General features: G+C 32.3%; 3 protein-coding genes across 5 annotated transcripts; 2 read left to right on the top strand and 1 right to left on the bottom strand.

Annotated features, from left to right (window-relative positions):
* Positions 1-518: 518 nt before the first annotated feature.
* Positions 519-5301, bottom strand: LOC108225119 (HVA22-like protein j). Of its 3 annotated transcripts, none has more exons than XM_017399933.2 (7): positions 5109-5300; positions 4919-4992; positions 4728-4826; positions 4017-4073; positions 3862-3925; positions 3567-3779; positions 519-1681 (listed from the first exon to the last, which is right to left on the bottom strand). In XM_017399933.2, exons 2-7 carry the CDS (start codon positions 4948-4950, stop codon positions 1463-1465), a joined length of 684 nt encoding a protein of 227 aa, XP_017255422.1. In that variant the 5' UTR covers positions 4951-4992; positions 5109-5300; the 3' UTR covers positions 519-1462. The 3 variants fall into 3 exon arrangements, with proteins under 3 accessions (XP_017255422.1, XP_017255423.1, XP_017255424.1); XM_017399934.2 differs by having other exon boundaries at positions 4919-4986; XM_017399935.2 differs by having other exon boundaries at positions 1525-1681; positions 3578-3779; positions 5109-5301.
* LOC108225120 (uncharacterized) lies at positions 723-1139 on the top strand. Its single transcript, XM_064080188.1, has one exon. It carries the CDS (start codon positions 723-725, stop codon positions 1137-1139), a length of 417 nt encoding a protein of 138 aa, XP_063936258.1.
* Positions 5302-8257: 2956 nt separating the features above from the next.
* LOC108226810 (transcription repressor OFP6) lies at positions 8258-9396 on the top strand. Its single transcript, XM_017401802.2, has one exon. It carries the CDS (start codon positions 8495-8497, stop codon positions 8960-8962), a length of 468 nt encoding a protein of 155 aa, XP_017257291.1. The 5' UTR covers positions 8258-8494; the 3' UTR covers positions 8963-9396.
* Positions 9397-22092: the final 12696 nt, after the last annotated feature.

The following is a 22092-nucleotide window of genomic DNA, read 5'->3' as shown; positions in this document are numbered from 1 at the left end:
TCTAAACTGTGCATTTGTATATCATTATTTATACGTAATTATTGTTAAGGATGTTAAATACTCATTTGGTCGCATCTTATGTGATCATTTGATTTCATCACGCGAAAGTGCTTACTGCCAGGAGAAGCCATATTATAAGCTGAATAACAATTTTTGGTAGATGCACTTGGGTAATGGGAAGATCTGTTGAATGTATGTACTTACTACTTATCTTCTACTGTAAATTATAGTATAATATTATTAAACATAATATACTTTAAACTAAATAGTCTAAAATCACATATATTTATATTTAACAATACAGAAGTGTGCTTACGAGGAATAAAATTAATATATATTGAAGAGTAGCCGTTAGAGTTGGCACGTAACATATATCCTCACATTACGGTTAGTTGACTGGGTAATGCGTGCTGACGCTGGAGTATGGAAGAAAAAGAAAACGAGAAAGAGCAAAGTGGTGATAAATATAAGTAGAACTGAATAAAAGTATAAAACGCGTATAGTCTATCTCAGTCGTGTGTATAAACTAACTAAACTGCTTTTACTTTACTACACCCATTCAAAATACAAATCCACAAAAGTCTCGTAAAGCAAACCTCTGCAGCCGCCTTAATTCTTGCATCACTTATATTTTACTTCATCTCTTCTGCAACTTTTGCTATTAATTCACAACAAACAGCTCCTCTGTTTAAAAAAAAATCAAACTATCTATCTAATTCTACATGGCCAGCTCCTCTGTTCTCGCTCGTCGAAACTCCATCGCAGCCTCTGTCGTCCCTCCGAAGCTGACGCTCCCTTCTTCCGATCACTTCTCGAGCTTCCCTCTCGATCTGCATATCTTCCCGGCACCTTCCTACACTTCCCTCAAGGATATACTTCCCTGCTCTGTTCCCAATTCTCCGGCGCCCTCTGCAGCCGCAGCCTCTAGCTCAGGATATCAGATAGCTATCCGCAATCGCCTTGTCAAGCAAGCCGCTTGGGCGTATCTGCAGCCCATGTCAACGTCTCCTGGTGCTGAATCGAGGAGCTTCTTTAGACGTACATGGTTCCATTTCTCTGAATTTCTGTCCAACAACTATTTGGTTCAAGTTGTGACCCGATCATTTCAGTGGCTTCTGCGGATGGTTAGGCTTCGATGATCTTAATCAGTATACAAGTATACGATGATTGAAACACTTGTTTTTCTTTTTTTATAAACAAGATACTATATGCAATTGTACTGGCAGAATTATTCGTTGATTGAAAAGAATCATATAATCGATGTATATTCAACTTTTCTATGAATTTCATCAAAGAAAAAGATTAACGTCTTGACAGCAAAATGACTCCTCTCTTGACTCAAGATGAATGATGTTTATAAATATGAAGGCATTACAAATGATGTAACAAAAAATCAAGGAATTTGTAGCGAAAGCCATGTTTAATTGTTTTATGTACATTTCTAAAATAGTTGTGCTGAAATCTAATGGGAGCCTTTTCTGTGTTTAAATCCGAACCGGCTTCCATGGTGGTCTGGCCTGTCGAATTGTTGATCCTGGTCGGTCATGAATTGTGAATCCTGCAGTTGAGAGTAGAGTGGTGGTGCTGATGGAGTCGGTTTTGACGGCTGATTGTTGAATGAAAATATAGCGTCTGGAGGAGGCGGGCCGTCCCCTTTCAACTTTTCACTTTTTCTTCGTTTCTGCCAAAACAAAATGCAAGAAGGTTCTCAGAAACAGACTAAAAGCAACAGTATTCACATTGACGATCACTGCTTCCAAATTTGACCCAACTCTGTTTGACGAAACAGAAGTTATTTACTGTCTGATTGGATACTGGTTGTGATCACGGATTGGATGACGTAATACAGGGTCGAATTGCAAATGCCTTAGACCTTAGCCCTTAGGTCTCACTTTCATCAAGTTTTCGAATATTAGGACAAATAAATTAGTACCACTTACATGAAACAAAAATTAGGTTACAAAAATATTTAAGTGACCTGATTCTAGTTTTTTTCCGTAACTCATTTTAGTTATTTACTTGTTAGCGTGATTAAAAGTCGGGTCTAGGTAAGCGATTGATGAAACCTCTTGAAATGCAGCAAGTCTAAATTTTTATATGACTTATTTTAGGATTTTGATCTACTCATAGAAAATAAAACGTTGTTGGTATTTTACTAACAATCAATAGTGCCGAACTCTTAAAATTGAGTAAAGTATTTATTAAATTTGTACGGCTCGACTGAGACTAGTTTTTCTTCTAATAGAAAAACTCATGTATGAGTTTGGTATTGATGAACTAAATTTGTTGACGAACAGGCTTTTGAAGTCTTTACCTCAGTCCTAATTCTTAAGTTAACAAACCTGAGCTGAAAATAGGAGTCCAAGATTGCTGCAGGAAGTAGAAACAGTCGGCTGGAGTTTCCAAATACTAATCTATATTGGACTTCAGATGGTTGGCTACAATTTTATTGGATATGCATATCACAAAGAAGAAGATAACGGCCCACATTTAATTAAGTTTATATTGATATATATTTTTACGGATCCCATACACGACGACATGGAGTACCAAAACCATTTCCTCATGCTCGTTCAAGAGTTGCTAGTAGTATGTGACCTAACAAGTTTCTTAGCCCCGTGGGTTCAAGTTTAGCAAGAACGGTGTCTTTCAATAATTCAATATCATAATTACAACTACAGGGGATAGGGGCTGCTAATAAAGTTTTACCCAGGGGTTCAACTTTGTTAGGCTTAATCTGAATTAACTACATCATCCTTACAAGGGGCTAGGCTTTGGAAGGAGGAGTATATAACTAGTATCGACTTAAGCACTGGAGCAAGAATTCAAACTAATGACCTTGTTATGGGAAAAAACAGGGATCACCTTTGCAACTATTCACTAATTCATCCTTGATACACATTTACCTATTACTAGTAGATTTTCTTATGATCATCTGTCAACGTCTTTTTCAATTTAATCTCGTCTATGCATCTTGATGTAGAACCAATAGGACAACTTGCTCAATTTCTTATAATGATTTGCATCATAGAGAATGCACAACACCTGATTAAATTTGAGACGGCCAAGATCCTTGTTCATAAGAATTTCCAGACAATGTGACGAACATTACCCTTATTTTAAAACAATTCAGATTTCAGTGGACATAGATGATAAAACCAGTCAATAATGTAGCTACCAATGATGCTCACATGCACGTTTCAAACTCAATTTTGTTCGTGTAAGGTTCCCACTCAAACATATTAGTGATTACTTAAAATTCAGAACTAGTCTGCAGAGTATATTTTCACTCAAACGATGTCACTGAGGGGAATTTAATAAATCCTTTTGAGTATTGTAGAGTAATTCTAAACACTTTTTAAGAACCTTCTTAATTTGTGATGAGCGTATTACTAAGAAAGATATTGATAAGTTTGTGCTTTACAGGATTAGCAGCATTAGCATGCTTGAGGGCGTGGACGGAGATTTTGATCTCCCCTCGTTAGCTAACAATATGTAAACATAAAACAACATGCCATAACAATAAGTGGCTAGACAATCAACAGAGAGAACAAATGTGAAAGTACCTCAGAGCTACCTTTCTTGATTCTTCCCGACTGAGAAGTCAAGTAATCAATGACCTGGAAGAACTTTGTTTGGCCAAGTTCTGTGCAGTTGTGGTAATAATAAATAGCCAAGTCCCAAGATCTAGTTCTTAGTTCTTGTAAGCTCCTTTCAATATCTGTCTCATGCTTTGCCACAAATGGCCTCAATAAGGTTTCGTAGACAAACCCTGTTCCCTGAATCAGTGCAACAACATTCTGTTTGATCAAAGGAATTTCACAAACCAGGTCTAATGATTCACAAAAAACTAACTTTTACCTTGGTTTTCGGATACCACATATATAGAAATATGGCTAGCTTTATTTCAGCATACATTGGCACCCTGAACAACAAAACAGTCTAAGTTAAAAACCAGTGAACGTACAGGTTTGAGCACATTCAGAAGCGCGCAATAGTTTTGTGTCATCACATACCAAGATATGAATATGTCACTGATTCTCTCCACAACTGCCAGCAACGCAACAATAATCCTGAAAAGTTCAAATTTGATCAACATTAATATTTAATATACAACAACCGGAAAATGAAACCCCATTTGCCACCACATTAAGGATCCTTTGATACAGCTCAAAATCAGCCTCTATTAATAGAGAGAGAACTCACAAATAAAATGACACAACTAGATTGATGGGAATATATCAATAATGAAACATTTATTATTTAAAAAATTAGTAAGAGTAGGGAGAAAATAGACTTCTCGAATTATATAGTCAGTTTTTTAAGTTTTGAAACCAGACAAAATTGACATGTTTGCGACACGCTGGATATGAAATTGCCCCCACTTGTTCGTAACAGTTTCCTCTTCTATTTTACATCCAGTTTTTGTCCATATTCTACCAAAGATAATGAGCTGCACTTGTGAATAAATAAACATAGCACTGTTGCATCAAGATACCAAACCTGCTGCATCCAGATGGTGATTCTCAACAAATGCATTATTACAAAATATATAATCAAACTGTCCCTCCTAAGTCCTAACCAAATTTTAACTTGGTCAAGAATTCTATACTATTTTAGTCTTAATACTTCCAATTAAAGGTATTTTAATCTTAATTCTTGGATAAACAAACATTCGAAGAATAAAATAAAGACGTAAACTTGTTAGGCAAGAGAGGAGACTTTACCAATATTGGCACCAGAAACGGAGTTCTTCAATCTCCACCTTGTTCTTCTCCACCGTTTTGAAACACTGAAATGCCGGATATGCATATCCAAGAACCATCCTGCATGCCGATTCAAAACCGCACAAAATTAAACATTAAACAATAAAATTTACGATATTGAAAGCAGCGTTGATCATGAAGGGATAACATACACAAGAACTCTCGAAATTACATCAGCTAACATATTGGTTGATCTTATGTTCCAAGACAGCTTCTTCAACTGCAACTAGTTTAGTACGAAATCAACGATGAGCACGATAATACACTTTCAAAGAACTGATCGCAAACACAACATCGAAAAATATGTGATAATTCAAATAAGATAATTTAGCAATTATGTACCTGGTACAGAGAGATGATCTGAGGTTGATTCTGGGCGTTGGGGAAACTAAAGATTAATATACAACAATGTCAAACGCTCCTTCGGCCTGTATATTTTATCAAGTCCTCCTCCGAGAATAAATTATTAGGAGATGAAATGGAGATGATATAGTATTGTTTAATGGATAAATGTAATAAATAACGTATAGGAGTTATTGTGTGAGATCGTGGATATATATATAAGCGAGGAAGTGGGGGAGTTGGAGGGAGATGTCTTGACACCAACGTCTCCATAGTTTACACGAAATTAATCTTCGCTTCTATCATACACTTTGACTCTTCCTTTCGCCGCTATAGGAGTTTATAATTATCGTTTCACAGTTTTATATATTCGTCGTTTGCTGTCCAACGAATAGTTCAAACAAGTGTTGAATTATATAAATCGTACTACTACAGAGAAAATAGTTTACGACAAGAATTCGGCGAGTATGCATAATTTAGAAATGTTATTGAGACTATTTGATTTTCGTTGGACGGACTTCATTTGGTTTAAAATTTCAAAAAACAATTATAAAATCATTTGTGTAGAGGTTTTCTTATTAAAGAAGTAGAAAATGGTAAGAAAGACTGAAAACAACGTAAATTGTTTACTTGTTCGTTGAAAATGTTATTTGTTAAATAAAATTCTAGCGATTTCTTTGACTTCATGAAGGAGGGAGGGAAGCTACAGCATTAGATTCTAATGGGGATGGTGGTCAAAGCTTATAAACAGGGCAACCAGTCAATGATTATTTCCATCAGGATTCTACTTATCAGAAACTTCTGTCTATAAATATTCTACTCATAGTTGTTACAAAGAATCAGTCGTGCATATATTTCAAAAAGTTATTTTCTAGTTTAACTGCCTGCTTCAAAAAGTTGACAAGTGAGCGATTCAAGCTCATGCAAAATTATACCTTCACCGCAGCTTCAAAATTATTCGACCTTCCTGTGAATCCAGAATTCATCTATCGGGATGCTTTATATCCCGAAAAAACTGAGCAATCTCTTGTTTGAATGCACGAACATATTTAAAATTGATTGATCAAGGGCATGGCCAAAGGCCCAAACCTGTCTACACTAAATTTAGAGTCCTGCACATTGTAATACATTTGAATCTGCAGCAGTACTACTACCAACTTGCAGTTTTAACAAGTTTAATTGCGATTACCCGGCACTCCTCTGTTTTCAAATGTAGATCGTTTCATTTTTTAACACAAATTTTTAATTTTTTTTTCGCATAACTGAAATCATTATTTTTATAATTTTATGTTTCTGAAATATGATGCTGTAATTTCTATTTCTATTCATAATAAGAAAATTTTAAAAATAATAAATTTAACTATGCGATTAAACAACTTAAAGTACGTGTCAAAAAGTTAAAAAATCTATATTTCAAATCACAGGCGACATCGTTGTTGACATTTTTTAGTCCAGTGCCGTCAAAGCATTCTTTTGTTTTTTGCTGACTATAATTGTAGCACATTAAAACCGCATACATTCAAGGATGGTATGAATGTACACTGGTAAAGATCTTGTCTAAGTGATTCCATTGTCAGGACTATTACGGCAAAATCTGTAATTACTGGACTTGCAAAGATAGATTTTCAGCACCATGAACAAATTCAGTGAGTAAACTACATGCATATTAAGTACTACTATAACTATTGATGAATCTGACAAAACTGAAGAACAGGAAGTGATCAAGAGAGGTTGATCTGTAAATGAAGAATGTAGAATTTAAACAATTTCAGAATTCCACAGCAAAAACAATGACGTGAACTGAGATTACAGATTAACTGTGCATTAATTATCTCGAAGCTAACAGTTAGGATGATTAATCAACATAGTCAGCGAGATACGGACCTAATTTGTAGAATAAAAGATGGTAGAACCTTCAAGCTGTGACTCTGATACCATGTTATGAAAAAGAACTAACATATAATCCAAAAAGACACTACAACAAATAGAATCATCAAGAAGTTGAAGAAGAAAACAGTTATACAGTTGATCACTATTAAATATCAGAAACTTCCTCCAACTGACTATCTGATTTTAAAGCCAACTGAACATACAGAAAATTACAGAAGTGCAATCAGAAAATTACAACAAATAGAATCATCAAGAACTTGAAGAACAGAAGCTAACTGACTATCCTGTTTAAGCTGGAAATCCATCAAGAGCTAGATGTGAGGTGCCTTGAGCACGAACAGAACCGTTACTATTTGATTGAGTGAGCTGCAGAGCAGAACGAAGGTCTACTCATTTATCAGCAGCTTCAGTTGATATAATGGAGTTTCAAAGGCCAATTGCATAACTATTCTCCACTCGTTTCTTTACGTTTTTATATTGTTCCTTTTTTGTCATCATTTATCAGCCAGTCAGTAATTCATATCTATGTATCGAAATGTATTCATCATAACAAGAACAGAGTTCACAAAAGGTGCATTATAATGTTTATAAGCACATATATGTCTATCACAAGAAATAATTTGGACACCATTCTTCGATTTGCAAATCTCAACCTAACAGGTCCATTGCAATTTAAGGTAATTTGGAGTTGATGATCACCGAGGACCATTACAAATGTAAAATGTTTAAAGTGGCAAGTCATGTACTCTTTTTTACTGCAAATATTTGATATACACCCGTGACTATGTTATGTTTAAGAATATGAATTTCACCTTAAATTCTGGATTTCTATCATATAAGTTTAAACAGAAAGTAGGATATAAGATATTCGTGGGGGAGGAAGATTAGGGATGTTGTTAAGATAAGTAAATATAATATTTGAATTATGACAGAAAAAAAAGCAAAAAATTCATTCAAAAGTCAAAACACAACTGAATGTTTTATTAAATATCTGACTGTGTTTTGAGTTAAAATAAGATAGTCCATCAAGTTCACGTCCCCCTTCCACTCGGCCCATAAATAAAACCCTTTATAATATGCAGGGATCAAAAAATGAAATATGTTTGGTAACAGAATTTAAGAAATTTCTGGACTCATACACTGACCAAGACAAAGGACCCATTTGACACAGGAAGGAGCTTGTAATTGATTATTGTTGGCACAATTATAACTATCTTACCCAAACTCACATGCCCTATATATCTTCACACACAACACATACAATCAAGTACACGAGTATCCATATTGTATAGTAGAGATTTAAAGATAGAAGACACACGCTCATCCCCTTATCATGACCCAGTCAAACCCCTTTCCCACTCTCTCTTCAGATACCTACTACTAGTATAACAACTCCTATTTCTCTTCCGCATGTCATTCCATTCCACCATCTTTCTACTCTCTCACTCCTTTCTCTTTCATTTCAATTAATCTCTCCCAACAAAATTGACACAAACATGTCAAGTCACAACAAGAAAAGGAGAGTTATTCTCAGCAACACTACTGTTAAACTCGGCTGTTACAGCTGCCGAAAATCCTCCAAGAAATTCCTATTTTTCTTCTCGAAAACCATTCATTTTAACCTCCAAAAACTCAAAATCAATCCCACGTCCCGCACCTCCTCCTCCGCCTCCTCGCACTTTCACACACCCGTCTTGTCTTTCTCCCCGGCCCCGTCGAGGCCCTTACAGGGATTCGGGAGGATCGGCAGCGATAGCCTCGCTGTCGAAAAAGATTCGGATGACCCGTATCTCGATTTTCGAAGATCGATGCTTCAAATGATACTGGAGAAAGAGATTTATTCCAAGGATGATTTGAAGGAGCTTCTCGGTTGTTTCCTGCATCTGAATTCACCTTATCATCATGAGATAATTGTTCGTGCTTTCACCGATATTTGGAACGGTCTTTACTCTAGTTATCGTTGATTCAAGAGCTCTCTCTCGGCGTCCGTTACGCCAAGCCCAACTGCATGGCCGTGGTGGACTCCACATGCAAGTCACGTGACTTGTGGCTTAGCTTAAAAGGTTACATTGTACACTTTGTGACATTTGTTTGCGTAGGATTGTAATGTGTGCCCTTTTTAGTTGTTGCACTAAAGCTAGCTACGTACTCGCTTCTTTTGTTTAGATTTTATTTTCCTTTCGAGTAGCCTACCTAGTTCTTTTCTTATTTGTCCTGTTTTATTTAATTTAAATATAAGTATCTTTCAATTATTATAGACAGCCACAGGACTACGTGCTCTTGGTTTCGAGTTCCGGCTGCTGAGTAACCGTCAAAAATCCCTGTTACAAACAGTAACATATGAATTTGTAATCGAAAGATGAAAAATTGTTGAATAAAACTAGAAACATTATTTTTAAATATCATTTTTTGATTTAAAAATTGTTTTTAGATAAGAGAATGCATGTCATGTGTGTTTTTATGGAAAAATTATTTTTCAATTTTTCTGAAGTGTTGTCACATATTTTAATATTAATATCCAATATTTGAGCTCAATATATACAAAAATAAAAAAGAAAACTACCAGATCTTAATAACAACACTTTTCAATCAAGTTTGAAACAACTCTCCAAACATATCTAAATTGCCTTACATTTAGGACTTAAGTAATGCGAACCTATTCTAAAAATTTATACGAAATGTATATCTCATTTGCCAATTAAGGTATTGAACATTTTAGTTTTAGTTTTACATAAAATATTTGGAAACTTGACTTGTACCAATAATACGTCTAATACTGTGCCCACTCCTGACAAAAAAAAAATACTGTGCCCTCTGATAATTGAAAAGAAAATGAGAATCCTGCTTAACAAAAAGAAAAATCAGAATCCTAAATTCTGTTTTGCAGTTTGTAAAATAAAATGTAGAGGAAAAGGTGTACTAGGTAAAAATAACTAAAAGAAAAGGAGTAAATTGTTTGCGCACTGGTCAAAGTTGGTCCGATAACATGGAAATCGATGTGTTACAGTAGGCTACTTCTTCTGCTTTACTCCTACTTACTTTAGGGTGCGAAAAGCAAGGTCTTGGGATTTGTAATTGCACAATATCACAGATAGACTGTCTGTCATATTTCAATTTCTTTTCATTTTTCATTTTTCATTTTGTAAACGTAGTAGGATTACTGCGATTTTGATTTTTTGCGCATATGACTGCGTAAAGGGAAAAAAATAGGCATCTACATATTTTTCTTGAATTTGACATAAATTATTGTTTATTTATCAAAACTACTTTTTTTTATTGAATCATATTATGCTCAACAAGTTATTGATGAGGTTTTTTTGTTTTTTTTCCCAGAAAAAAAACACACTTTCATTAATAAGAATAAAATATAGTCGGGACAAATTCCCAGCTATTCATAAAACCAGGGTGGAAAACAAAAAACATACTAAAAATAATTAGATATTTTGTTTCCTGATTGTTTAACACAGAGAATTTTAAAATTCTTAAAGCTAAAAATGAACTCAAAAATATTCCAAACGATCCAAATTGCACTGGCATCCCAAAAAGTAGCAACATCACAATTGACTTTATCACATCAAAGTCAATATTAGATCCGTATTCAAAAACCCTAATCTCATCTTAAATCTCATAAGATGAGATAAGAGAAGTGACACCCAGCTATCTACATGACGGATACCAGCTATAGACATGCCGAAAGTGTAAACCTCTTATGGATGAACAATCTTCGGTTGTGAAAGGTGAGCTCCTGCAATAATTACCACTGGTTCAATTTGACATGAGTTTTCCAAATCTCCAAAAACATCATTGGAATCATTCTTAACTGATCCAACATTGAACAAATTCAAATATAATTAGACAAAAACATACGAAACATTTCAAAAAAAGAGACAAAAATAACCAAAATAACAAACATAATATAATCAAAATAACAACCAGGTTTTTTATGAGTAACGGGTCTAGTAACTAGGTTAACTATGCAGAGAAAAGTGAAAAATATAAATATATATTAAAATAACAACATATCATGAAATGATTAAATTCTATTATTAATTCTAAAATTTGTATTTAATTGGATCACCAAAAAATATATTAGTTGATTCAAAATATTAATTTAGTGGCAAAGTTAATCACTTTTGTGATGAGTAACTAATTCAATACCTTTGAAACAAAAAATTGTTAACTTTAATAAAATAATTGATAATTTTGATATTTATATCAAATTAAAATTCATATAAATTTTAATATTCCTAGCCTTCTTTGTCATCTTGGACTTCAAAATAGATGATTATTTTTTTTAGGATATTCCATCCAATATTTTTATATGTTGGTTTTGTTTTTTCAAATATTTTAAGCTTTTGGTTGTATAACTAAAATTATGTTTTAAAAGAAATTATTGTATCAGTTTTGGAATATGAAAAATATTTAGTTGATCAATTTTAAAAATACTCCCCCCGTCCCATTTTAACTGCTTTTGACTTTTTTACACGTATTTTAAGATGTTAAAAAGTCACATCTAAACATAATAATTTTTTATAAAATTTATATCAAATAAAAGTTTAGAACCTAAACTTTTATTTGATATAAGAATTGAATTATTTTATTGAGTGTAGATATTGTTTTTTTACATCTCGATATACGTGCTAGAAAGTCAAACATCAGTTAAAATGGGACAGAAGGAGTATAATCCTTCAATAATATGTAAATAAAAACAGGGGTTCATAAATTACTCAGAGTCTTATTTTAATAATGTAAATCTGTTCTATCCAGCGAAGCACTTAATGTGTCACATGTCAAATTAATTGTTAACCGATGAACTAGTGTGGAGTCTTGGTCAAACCAGTTATGAACCCATTACATTAGGCAGGGAATCTAATGTTAGTGGACTCCCGCAGAAATGAAATGGGTTTCTGTGGCTTTCATTAAACTCAAGAAGCATGTCTAATTTATTTTAACGGTGGTTTTTGACAATAAACAACAAAAACTAACTTCACTCCCGAGGCTTGACTGACTGCAATTATTTCAGTGGCAAACTTCCAACTCCATCCTCTTTGACCGCTAATCAGTACCGCGAGTACTACTGTACTGTGAAGTTAGTTTATTGTAAATACACACCATGCTACCATAGGAGCCGTGTTCTAAAAGTCGGTGATTAACGTCGATTAATCGGGATTAATTGTCGATTAATCAGGGTTATCGCTATTCGGTCGGTCACTGTTTTGATCAAGTGTTAATAAGTGGAAAAAGCGTTTTCCTGAAAAATCGGTCAAAAAGCGGTATTAATCGGTCAAAAGACGGTAAAATCGGTAAAAAAATCGGTAGATTTAAAAATTTTAAAGATCACAGTAAAAAAATTTTAAAATTTTAATATTAATTTTAAGACACATTGTATTATTGTCTTATGGGATAAATTGACCTAAATATTTATAAAATAGATATTTTGTGAATAAAAATCATTGATTTTTTAATTCATAAAATTATATGACTATAAATCTATTGTATATATAAATATATTTATGTTTACATTTATCTATAAAAAAATAATATTAAATTGATTCCGATTAATCACTCCGATTAATCCCCGATTATCCGATTAATCGCTAGACGGTGTCTTTACCGACTAAGTCCGATTCCCGCTTTTTACAACACTATTATAGTTACTGCCTGTGTAGCAGCCGTATGAAAATTATTGGTTCAGAATTTTGCATAAATTGAAATACAACAAAAATTAAAATATAAGTAAAAAAAATGCCACTTCAATGAGTGAGAAGGGCAGGCAACAGTAAAAACTACCGACCCTTTTCTTGTCTCTATTTGTCTGTTTTGAGTTGAATTTAATACAGGGTCAAAAATCTAAATATCTGTGTCAATAATCAAAATTATATACAAATAATTAGTGAAACAGTACATAACTATACACATATTTCCAATATTAATCACTACTCCCTCCGTCCCTTTTTATCTGTCCATTTTGGAAAAAAAAACACATACCAATGAATAATTGATGCTATGAACTTTTTCATTAAATACCTCTAATTAATATCTTGAAAATGGTGGAATACCCCTACTTTATGTCTTGAAAACATGAATTCAACCAAGTTTTAAATAAGTCAAGCCTAGAAAATTGAAATTATGGAGATATATTTGAAAAACTATCATTAAATGAGTTTTGAAAGTATAAATGGACAGATAAATAGGGACAAATTTTTACTTGCAAAGTGGACAGATAAATAGGGACGGAGGGAGTAAAATAAAAAAATAAATACAAATTAATACAAGGAGAAATGAAAGATTGTGAAATCACAACCATGATACAAGTCTTGATGGGATCCAGATAATAGTAGACGCGGGTGGATTGAGTAGATATCATAAGGGTGGATTACGATATACTCCCTCCGTCCCTTTTTATCTGTCCATTTTAGAGAAAAAAACACATACCAAGGAATAATTGATTGTATGAACTTTTTCATTAAATACCTGTAATTAATATCTTGAAAATGGTGGAATACCCCTACTTTATGTCTTGAAAACATGAATTCAACCAAGTTTTAAATAAGTCAAGCCTTGAAAATTGAAATTATGGAGATATATTTGAAAAACTATCATTAAATTAGTTTTGAAAGTATAAATGGACAGATAAATAGGGACAAATTCTTACTTCCAAAGTGGACAGATAAATAGGGACGGAGGGAGTAGTAATCATGTAATAAATTTTTTAAATAAAACTACAAACGGGCGTCCCACTTTATCCTTTTCACTAAAAGATCGAATTCCATGACGGTGTTTTCTCTTACGCCCATTTCTCGCCGAATACGGTACACGTAAGAAACTGAATGGAATTCATGTATGTCATGTTTTTTGTATTGTGATTTGTGAATCATTGACACCGAAAATATCTTTCTTAATTAGTCATGGAACAGCAAGATTGCTAAACAAAAAATGTTTACTTTCTTTTTTTTCTGAAAAGCAAGTAATATTTCGTTGATAAAGGATTAATATCCATGTCACAGCATTTCTTGAATATTAAAGGAGAAAGACAGACATCAAAGTATATACATGGAATAGTATTCTATCTCATTCTCTGCTTCGAAAAATACAGGCCACAAGCCAATTACAGTTGAGAGTAAGACTGCGAGTACTTTTTGACAACATCAACAGTATTCGTCTGCATGTTAATGGAAATCCGGGCATATATGTTGATTTCCAGATAGACATCTGCTATCAAATGAAATGGAATGTTATGATTTAGGGTATCAAAATCATACTTGTGACTTGTGACCAGTGAGTAGTTGCGGGCCTTATGACAACCAAAAACTAGATAAAGATTCACCTTACCCAAGATTTGAATCTACTAATTCATCAAAAGTGATAACAAGCACACCCCATTTTAGCAATCTTGCTCCTTAAAATCATACTATACCTATTACCTTTATACTTTCTTCACTTCTTTTATTTGTCGTAGAGTAAAAGATTATACAATACAGGCCCATGCTTACTGTGTGCTTTGCTTTATATGCCATTAGGAACTAGAGCATGATCGTTTGTTTCCAAGGCCATGTAAAACGCGAGCTACTTGAGGACCCATCAAAAGCTTTCAAAGATGATTTAGAGAAAAGGAGAACTAATAATGAGATGCAATCTATATCTACAACTGCCGACAGTTTGAGCTTGATGCTAATGGTGCCTGCTGCATCACCAGCATGGGGCTATGGCCTTTGAGAGTTTGCTTCTACTGGCATACGGCACAGATCCACCCTAGCCCCCATCATTTGTTGGATATTTTGCTCCGAAACTATAATTAATTTGTTGGATATTCTATATTATACTATTATACTATACTATAATAAGCCAACATGGTATAATTTTTTTTGTTTAGTACTCTCTTTATACAACTAGAACTAGAAGTCTACAACATATATATGAGATTTATTACTCTTCTTTTATTACACAATTTCAAATACTAAAAACAATCCTCATATGCTCATATGTTACAAGACAAAACTTTATCATTATTTTCTTAAATATAATTTATAATTAGTTGAGAAAAATGAAACTACTATTAATAACATATATTAATATTAAAAAATACTTATAAATAGATGTTCCAATTCATTAATATTAAAATATTAAGATAATTTTAAATTTTAAATTATAAACAATGAATTGTGAATTATATACTCGCTTGCGCACGGGTTAAAGGCTAGTTTTATTAAAACATCATTAAGTAAAAATTGGAAATCAAAAATAATTAGTTGATCTACCAAATCAAGATTTATTGGAGAGTTTTTCGATAAGTAGGAGATTATTAGTCAAATTAAAATATCATTGATAAATTAAGAAAATTAATTTTTAAAAATAAAAAAAAATCAATAATATCAAAATTTTTGAAAAACTATTTAGTTCCAACTGTTAGCTAATAATACATGTATTCAAATATTTTCACATTATTTAAACTTCGTGACATGAAGAAAGCCCAAGCATGAAGAAAGCCTGTGTCTTTGTATGATCATTAATGGGCTCCTGAAAGTCTCAAGTCTAAACAACACCTTCAAGCTATCACTGGCCGTAACTTTTAGTATCCATAGTCCCATACTCTATTGTGATTGGGCACTAATCATACAATACGGACATGGTACTTCGAAATTATACCAACATTTCATTCTTTCACGCGGTTGGCTGGTTAGTGTTAGATTTTGAAGCTCTTACTCATTTAACCAAAAAGAGAACTCATATGCTTTCATTACTAACCAACCTAATGGACCTAATCTATGGGCTTTGGATTTGGTTTGAATTCTGAAAGAGCACCTACAACTTGGTTCGCATATACGTAATTTTGCGTAAATTAGCAAAAATAAATCCCGAATATCTTTCAACACAAAAGACAAAGGCGTAATCGGTTGGCCCATTCAGTCTCTTGAAATTGAACGAACAGTTTCCTTGAACATAATCCGGGAGTCACAAGTCATATAACCTGTCATCCACGGCTCCACCCATGAAGCAGGCCCTCGTGCAGTGGCTCCTCCATTCAGAGACTTCCCGTCACATCCGTTTCATCTCTCCTCCGAGGAAGAATAATAATTTCAAAAAACATAAAAAGCTTTCTCAAACGTCATAAAAGAAATTCTGTATAAAAGATTTTCTTAACGAACAAATAATTTTATTAACACAAAATCCTTAACAAAAATAAGTATTGAAATTCAATTTGGACAAATTCTCAAACTGAATGAAACATAATAAAACAAGCTAAATAGTCATTGTTTTCAATCGCTTAACACATATCATATCCAAATTCTTTAATTCAAAAAATATATATAAGACATTATAATAAACGGGATTTGCTTGAATATGGTTACGATGTTAGAACTTCTCTGGACCTCCTATGAAATTTTTAGGAAGATTGGTGCTGGATTTGCATTTATGTTGTACTGTAATTATGATGTGCATGCATGGTTGTAACACCCCAATCCCACGTCGAGGAGTGTGGAGACTTTAGTTCAGTTTATAAGCATGAGTACTACTACTAATCGCACCAACAAATCATGATCTTTTGGGGGCCTGTGGTGGGCTTGTGGATTACCCAAGTTGTTGCAGTTGGGTCAGTTTATTTGGGCTTATTTTCGGATTCGGATTTCGGAACTTGACCCGATTTTCGAAAAAGACTCGGAGGCTGGTGGTATTATCTCGCAATGGACCGGGATCCGGAGGCGGGGACACGAAGCCAGCCGGTATTATCCCACAATGGCTAGAGAGGTTCGATCTGGGCCTATGGGCTATCCGTTCGGCCTGACGAGGACGTCAGGAATTTAAGTGGGGGAGTTTGTAACACCCCAGTCCTACATCGAGGAGTGTGGAGACTTTAGTTCAGTTTATAAGCATAAGTACTACTACTAATTGCACCAACAAATCATGATCTTTTGGGGGCCTGTGGTGGGCTTGTGGATTACTCAAGTTGTTGCAGTTGGATCAGTTTATTTGGGCTTATTTTCGGATTCGGATTTCGGGACTTGACCCAATTTTCGAAAAAGACTCGGGATTTGATCCGGGTTGTTTCAATAGTAGAGTGGACATCTCTTTGTCAACATATGACATCTACTTATCTATATAGTAGCCCAACAGGTTCGTGTCAAGCCTTCCTCCTGAGCAAATAAATTACCTAGCTCCGAACCTGAGCCTAACTCCGAACCTAACATCTTCTCATATATATAAAAAAAAGATGTTATTCATGAGACTCGAACTCGGGACCTCTCCAATACAAATACATCACTCAAACCACTTGAGCTACACAAACAATTAGTTTATTACTCAAAAGCATTAATCACATACTTTAAAACTTTTGTATTTATATTCGTCTCAATATCTTATTTATTTGAGATGAGTTATTATTTCAGTTAAGTCTCATATATTGTTTACATGATAGATTAATATCTATAAATTAATTATTTACATAAATAAATTTAAAATTAAAAAAAATATGAATAATCGGGTTCGTGCCATGATTCAGATTTCAAAAAATAGATATAATTCGTATTCGAATTCAAATCTAACTTAATAGTTTAAACGAGCACCGATACAATATTATAGAAATTTTAAGTCATGAATGTGAGAAATAAGCACTAAAACTGAGGTTTAAGCGAGCATCTTTGAAAGGAAAAATTGATGGGCTTTCAACATGGGCTATGTCATATTATTTTTTTTTATTATAAAAGGCAATTTATAAAGAGATTACAATATTTTGGAGAACACGAAATAAGGTGACTGAAAGAATATTCCTATGTAGAATATTTTTTTATTTTAAACTTATGAATTCAGAATTTGATGTGTAACTAAATCTTTTTTTAAAAAAATTATAGATATAAGGATAGTGACAATACATCAAATTTGGTGTCGGAAAATATATCTAAATGATATAATTTTGATGATATATGTATTTGAAATACTATAACTTTTGATATGAAGGTGAATTTAAGGAAATTTTATATTGTTAATCAAAAGTCAAACACATAATAATAAAACGCGTTTACGAGAACTACTAAAAAGATTTGAGTTATAAATTTTACTTTGTTAAATAAAATAACACAGAAAAATAAGTTGTATATATTAAAGTCTTAAAACTATAATTTTTAATATGTCATCATCCAATATATAACATACCAGTTAAATAAAATGATTCAAACTACAGTTAAATTAATCATTTACAAATTAAACTAATAAAATCTAATTAATTCTGAACCGGATAATCTGACGCGATACGGTGAAACTAATATCTGATTAAACGGGAGTAGAACAAGAATAGTTTTTTCATGATTCAAAATATCGAATATATAACTTGATCTTTAACAATTGAACATGATATGCCACATTGATCACTCCTAATAAATACGAGTATCAAAATATTAAAAATGTGAGTTTGCACAAAGCTAAAAAAGTAACTACACGACTAATTGAACTAAATATTTTATGGTTTTATGAACTTCATGATGCCTAACTCATATCTACTCTCTTTTTGCTATTTGAAATTCCATAAAATCATTTGTTTGAGATCTGTTTTATAACGATTACATGAAAAATCATTAAAAGTCTTAATAGACAAGCTCAAAAAACTAATTATAGAAAATTAAAATTTTATAACGAGATAATGTTATAACATACTGTATCAAAGTAATATTCATCTAATATTTTTAAATTAACAATAAAAATATAATACATTGAAGTACTATATAATTGATATGAAAAATAAAAGGATAAGACACATCAAAGGTGTCAGAAATTTTTGGGGTGCAATTATATGGTTAGTAGTTCAATTGATACTTTTATAATAAAATAAGGTACATGTCTTTTTACGTACAACATATGTTTCAATTTTTATTTATACAAAATGTGTGCAACATATGCTAAAAAGAATGTGTTAATGATCTGCTCCATCATGTATCACTTTAACAATTATGCAAACGTACGCTCAAAAAAGAAGAAATAAATGTAGGGCAACGCGGACCACACATCTTCATTTAATCATGATTTAGGATATCGTAATTCACATATCAAAAACAGGTTTTCATCAAAATCATGGTATATTAGTTGAAATAATTTAATAATTTCAACAATAAATTACAGATACTTTTAATGAGGTATAATATATTTAAAATTTAAAATTTAAAATTTCAGTATTAATTTCGAATATAATTTTGAACATTGATAATATGATAATGGTCTCTATATCCTAACGAATTTGAATATAGAAATATCAGTTCAAATGTAGTTTTTGATCTATAATTTTTTTTAAAAAATATACTCCCTTCGTCCTATTTTAAGTGACCTTATTTGACTTTCACGGAGATTAAGAAAAAAGTAGTAAAAAAGAGGAAATTTAGTTAGAAAGTGGGTAAAATGGTGGAATATATCAAAATTTAATAATAGATTTGAGATAGTGATGGTAAGTAGTGAGTGTAATAGTGTTTATTTAATATAAAAGAGTATAAAATAGAGAAGTAGTGTGTGTAATAGTGATAAGTAGTGTTTAAAAATAGTAAGTATAGTAAGTTCATTATTTTAGTTAGAGATGTCTCAAAAAGGAATAAGGGTCATATAAAATGGAATGGAGGGAATAGTACTTATTATTACTATTAATGCTATTAGCTTACATATATTACATTTTTCATGTTTACATATTTTGTCAAAAAGTAAAACGTAATAGTTACGCTCGAAACAATATGATGACACACGGATATTATTTAAAACATAATACAAACTCAAGGTCCGTACAAGAACAATATAATGACATATGAATATTATTTAAAATACAGCAAAAACTAGAGCCCCGTGCCTCGCACGGGCTTTTATGCTAGTTACATCATTAATCTAAGCACACTACTTTATTTTGACACAAGAGGGAATCGCAGGTAATTCATTACTATTATATTTTTTAATAAATACATAAAACCCACACCAATTAAAATAAATTAAACACATAAATTATTTTGTTCATATACACACCAGACAAATGGATTAAAACCCGACACAGAAGTTGGCTACAGAGTTTAGAAGACTCGCTCCTTTTTCTCGTCACAAAACGTTTTCCAGAAAAATAATCTATTCATCCCACATTAAACGAATCATTGTGAAAAACACAATCCAGAAGAGTGTATTTGACCGTCTATTTTCATTATATTAAGTTTTGTTTTCTTCTATATATTCAGTATTAAATTTTTTAAGAATGTATATATAATTATTATAATATTAATGCACCTTAAAGTGTGTGTCAAAAGTTATCGAACTCGCACCTTAAAATAATATTTGTTTTGACTATTTGCTCCTAATTTGAGTTGCGAGAAAAATCTATTTCTACACATTATCTTTCAATTTTTTTTCTAAATAAAAATATAGATGTTATATTTAAAAAAATTGAAATATAATACATATAGATATGATTATTTTATATCTAAAATAAGTAAAAAAATTCAAAACCATTTATTTTAAATGAAAATAATATTATTTTTAAACATAAAATATTTCAAGTGCGATGACGCCAGTGTTTGCCAGACAAAATCAAAGATTTAAGAAACATAGGTACATAAGTTTGTGTATTATTATAGGTGAGGATCTTGTACAGAGTGCCTAGCTGGTGTTGATATAATTTAGGACCACTGATTAAGAAACAAGCATGTCCAAACATATGACGTTCTGCAACTATCAACCCCCCCTTCTCTTGTAGTTTACCCCCATTTTTTACTTTGTTTTTGTTTTCGTCCCCGTGGAACTGGATGCCTCTCTCTCTCGATGCCCCGCTGTTTCTCAGTACAAAGACTCATTTCTTTTTCTGCCAGTCAGGATAAGCTGCCCTAGTAGCCCTACCATAGTACCATACATAATACTGTGCATTTATAGTGTTAATATATTTCTCGAGAGATTGACTTAATAAAAACTTGTTAGTATTGGTGTCCTAGAGACAATACTATTGTGTTCTATTTTAGACATTTATGGATTATGTTATATTGATTATTGAATAAATATTTATTATGTCTTTATTTACTGCGTAATAAATTGAAAGCATAATAAATGTCCTTGGAATATTATATGTAATTCTATATCTCTAAGTACGTGACTTAGAAATGAGATTATGAGAATAATATCAATATTCCTAAATGTCTCTAGTCGAGTATTATTGTTAAGGGACAATAATGATGCATTAAGACTAGTATGTTTGTTGACTGATGATCACATCTCATTGATCATAGGTATAGTGATGCTAAAGTCAAGAACATAAGTGCATGTATCGACACATGGCACTGGAATGACCCACCGTGAGATTTTACATGTTAATAAATGTCATTGGAAATTCTCACTGTGATAATGATGTAATGATCCTCTAACTTGATATCATTATATTTCTATATGAGAATTAATATACTTTGGTTGCACTAAAAGTTACCTTTGACCGGGTGATGATGAAATGTACATTGGGTATATTATGAATTGTATGAGAAATATGAATGATCTAGAAAGGATTTAACCCTCCTATTTTAGGAGTGATATTATTGGCCTCTTGATTGAGTGAGACTATAAAATGCATGGCCGTGCTCAAATATTGATTTGTTTAATAGTCTACTCATTGATCAAGAAAATTCGTATTAGACGATGAAGAGGATGACACAATACATGCCTTGAGTCTGATCTATAATATAAGGTTAAAGAGATTATATTACATTGTACATTATTCACAAAAGGTTTAATTGAATCACCAATTATTATTATTACTTGGGTAGCAATGATGTATTACTAGATGCCGCTCATTGTTTATAATTTTATTATTGGATATTAAAATTATTGTCAACGTAATAATAACCTAAAGGGTCACACACTTTGAACGTTTAAAGGAGTTTTAATTTAAATTCTGAATTTAAATTAAATGATTAAGTTCGAAATAAATTATTTAATTGAGTCAGTCTTAATTAAGTAATTAGAATTTCGAATTTAATATTAAAACCAAAATCGGATTAGGTTTAGAGAAGCCCAAATCCGATTAGGGTTTGGCCCATCTATCTCTCTATTCCCTATAAATACATAATGATGTATTGTTTTAGGGTCATGTGATATAAAATTC

Source organism: Daucus carota, chromosome 6 (assembly GCF_001625215.2).
Source record: "Daucus carota subsp. sativus chromosome 6, DH1 v3.0, whole genome shotgun sequence".
NCBI lineage: Eukaryota > Viridiplantae > Streptophyta > Magnoliopsida > Apiales > Apiaceae > Daucus > Daucus carota.
The sequence above is the reverse complement of the archived record's forward strand: the minus strand, read 5'-3'. Positions and strand labels throughout refer to the sequence as shown.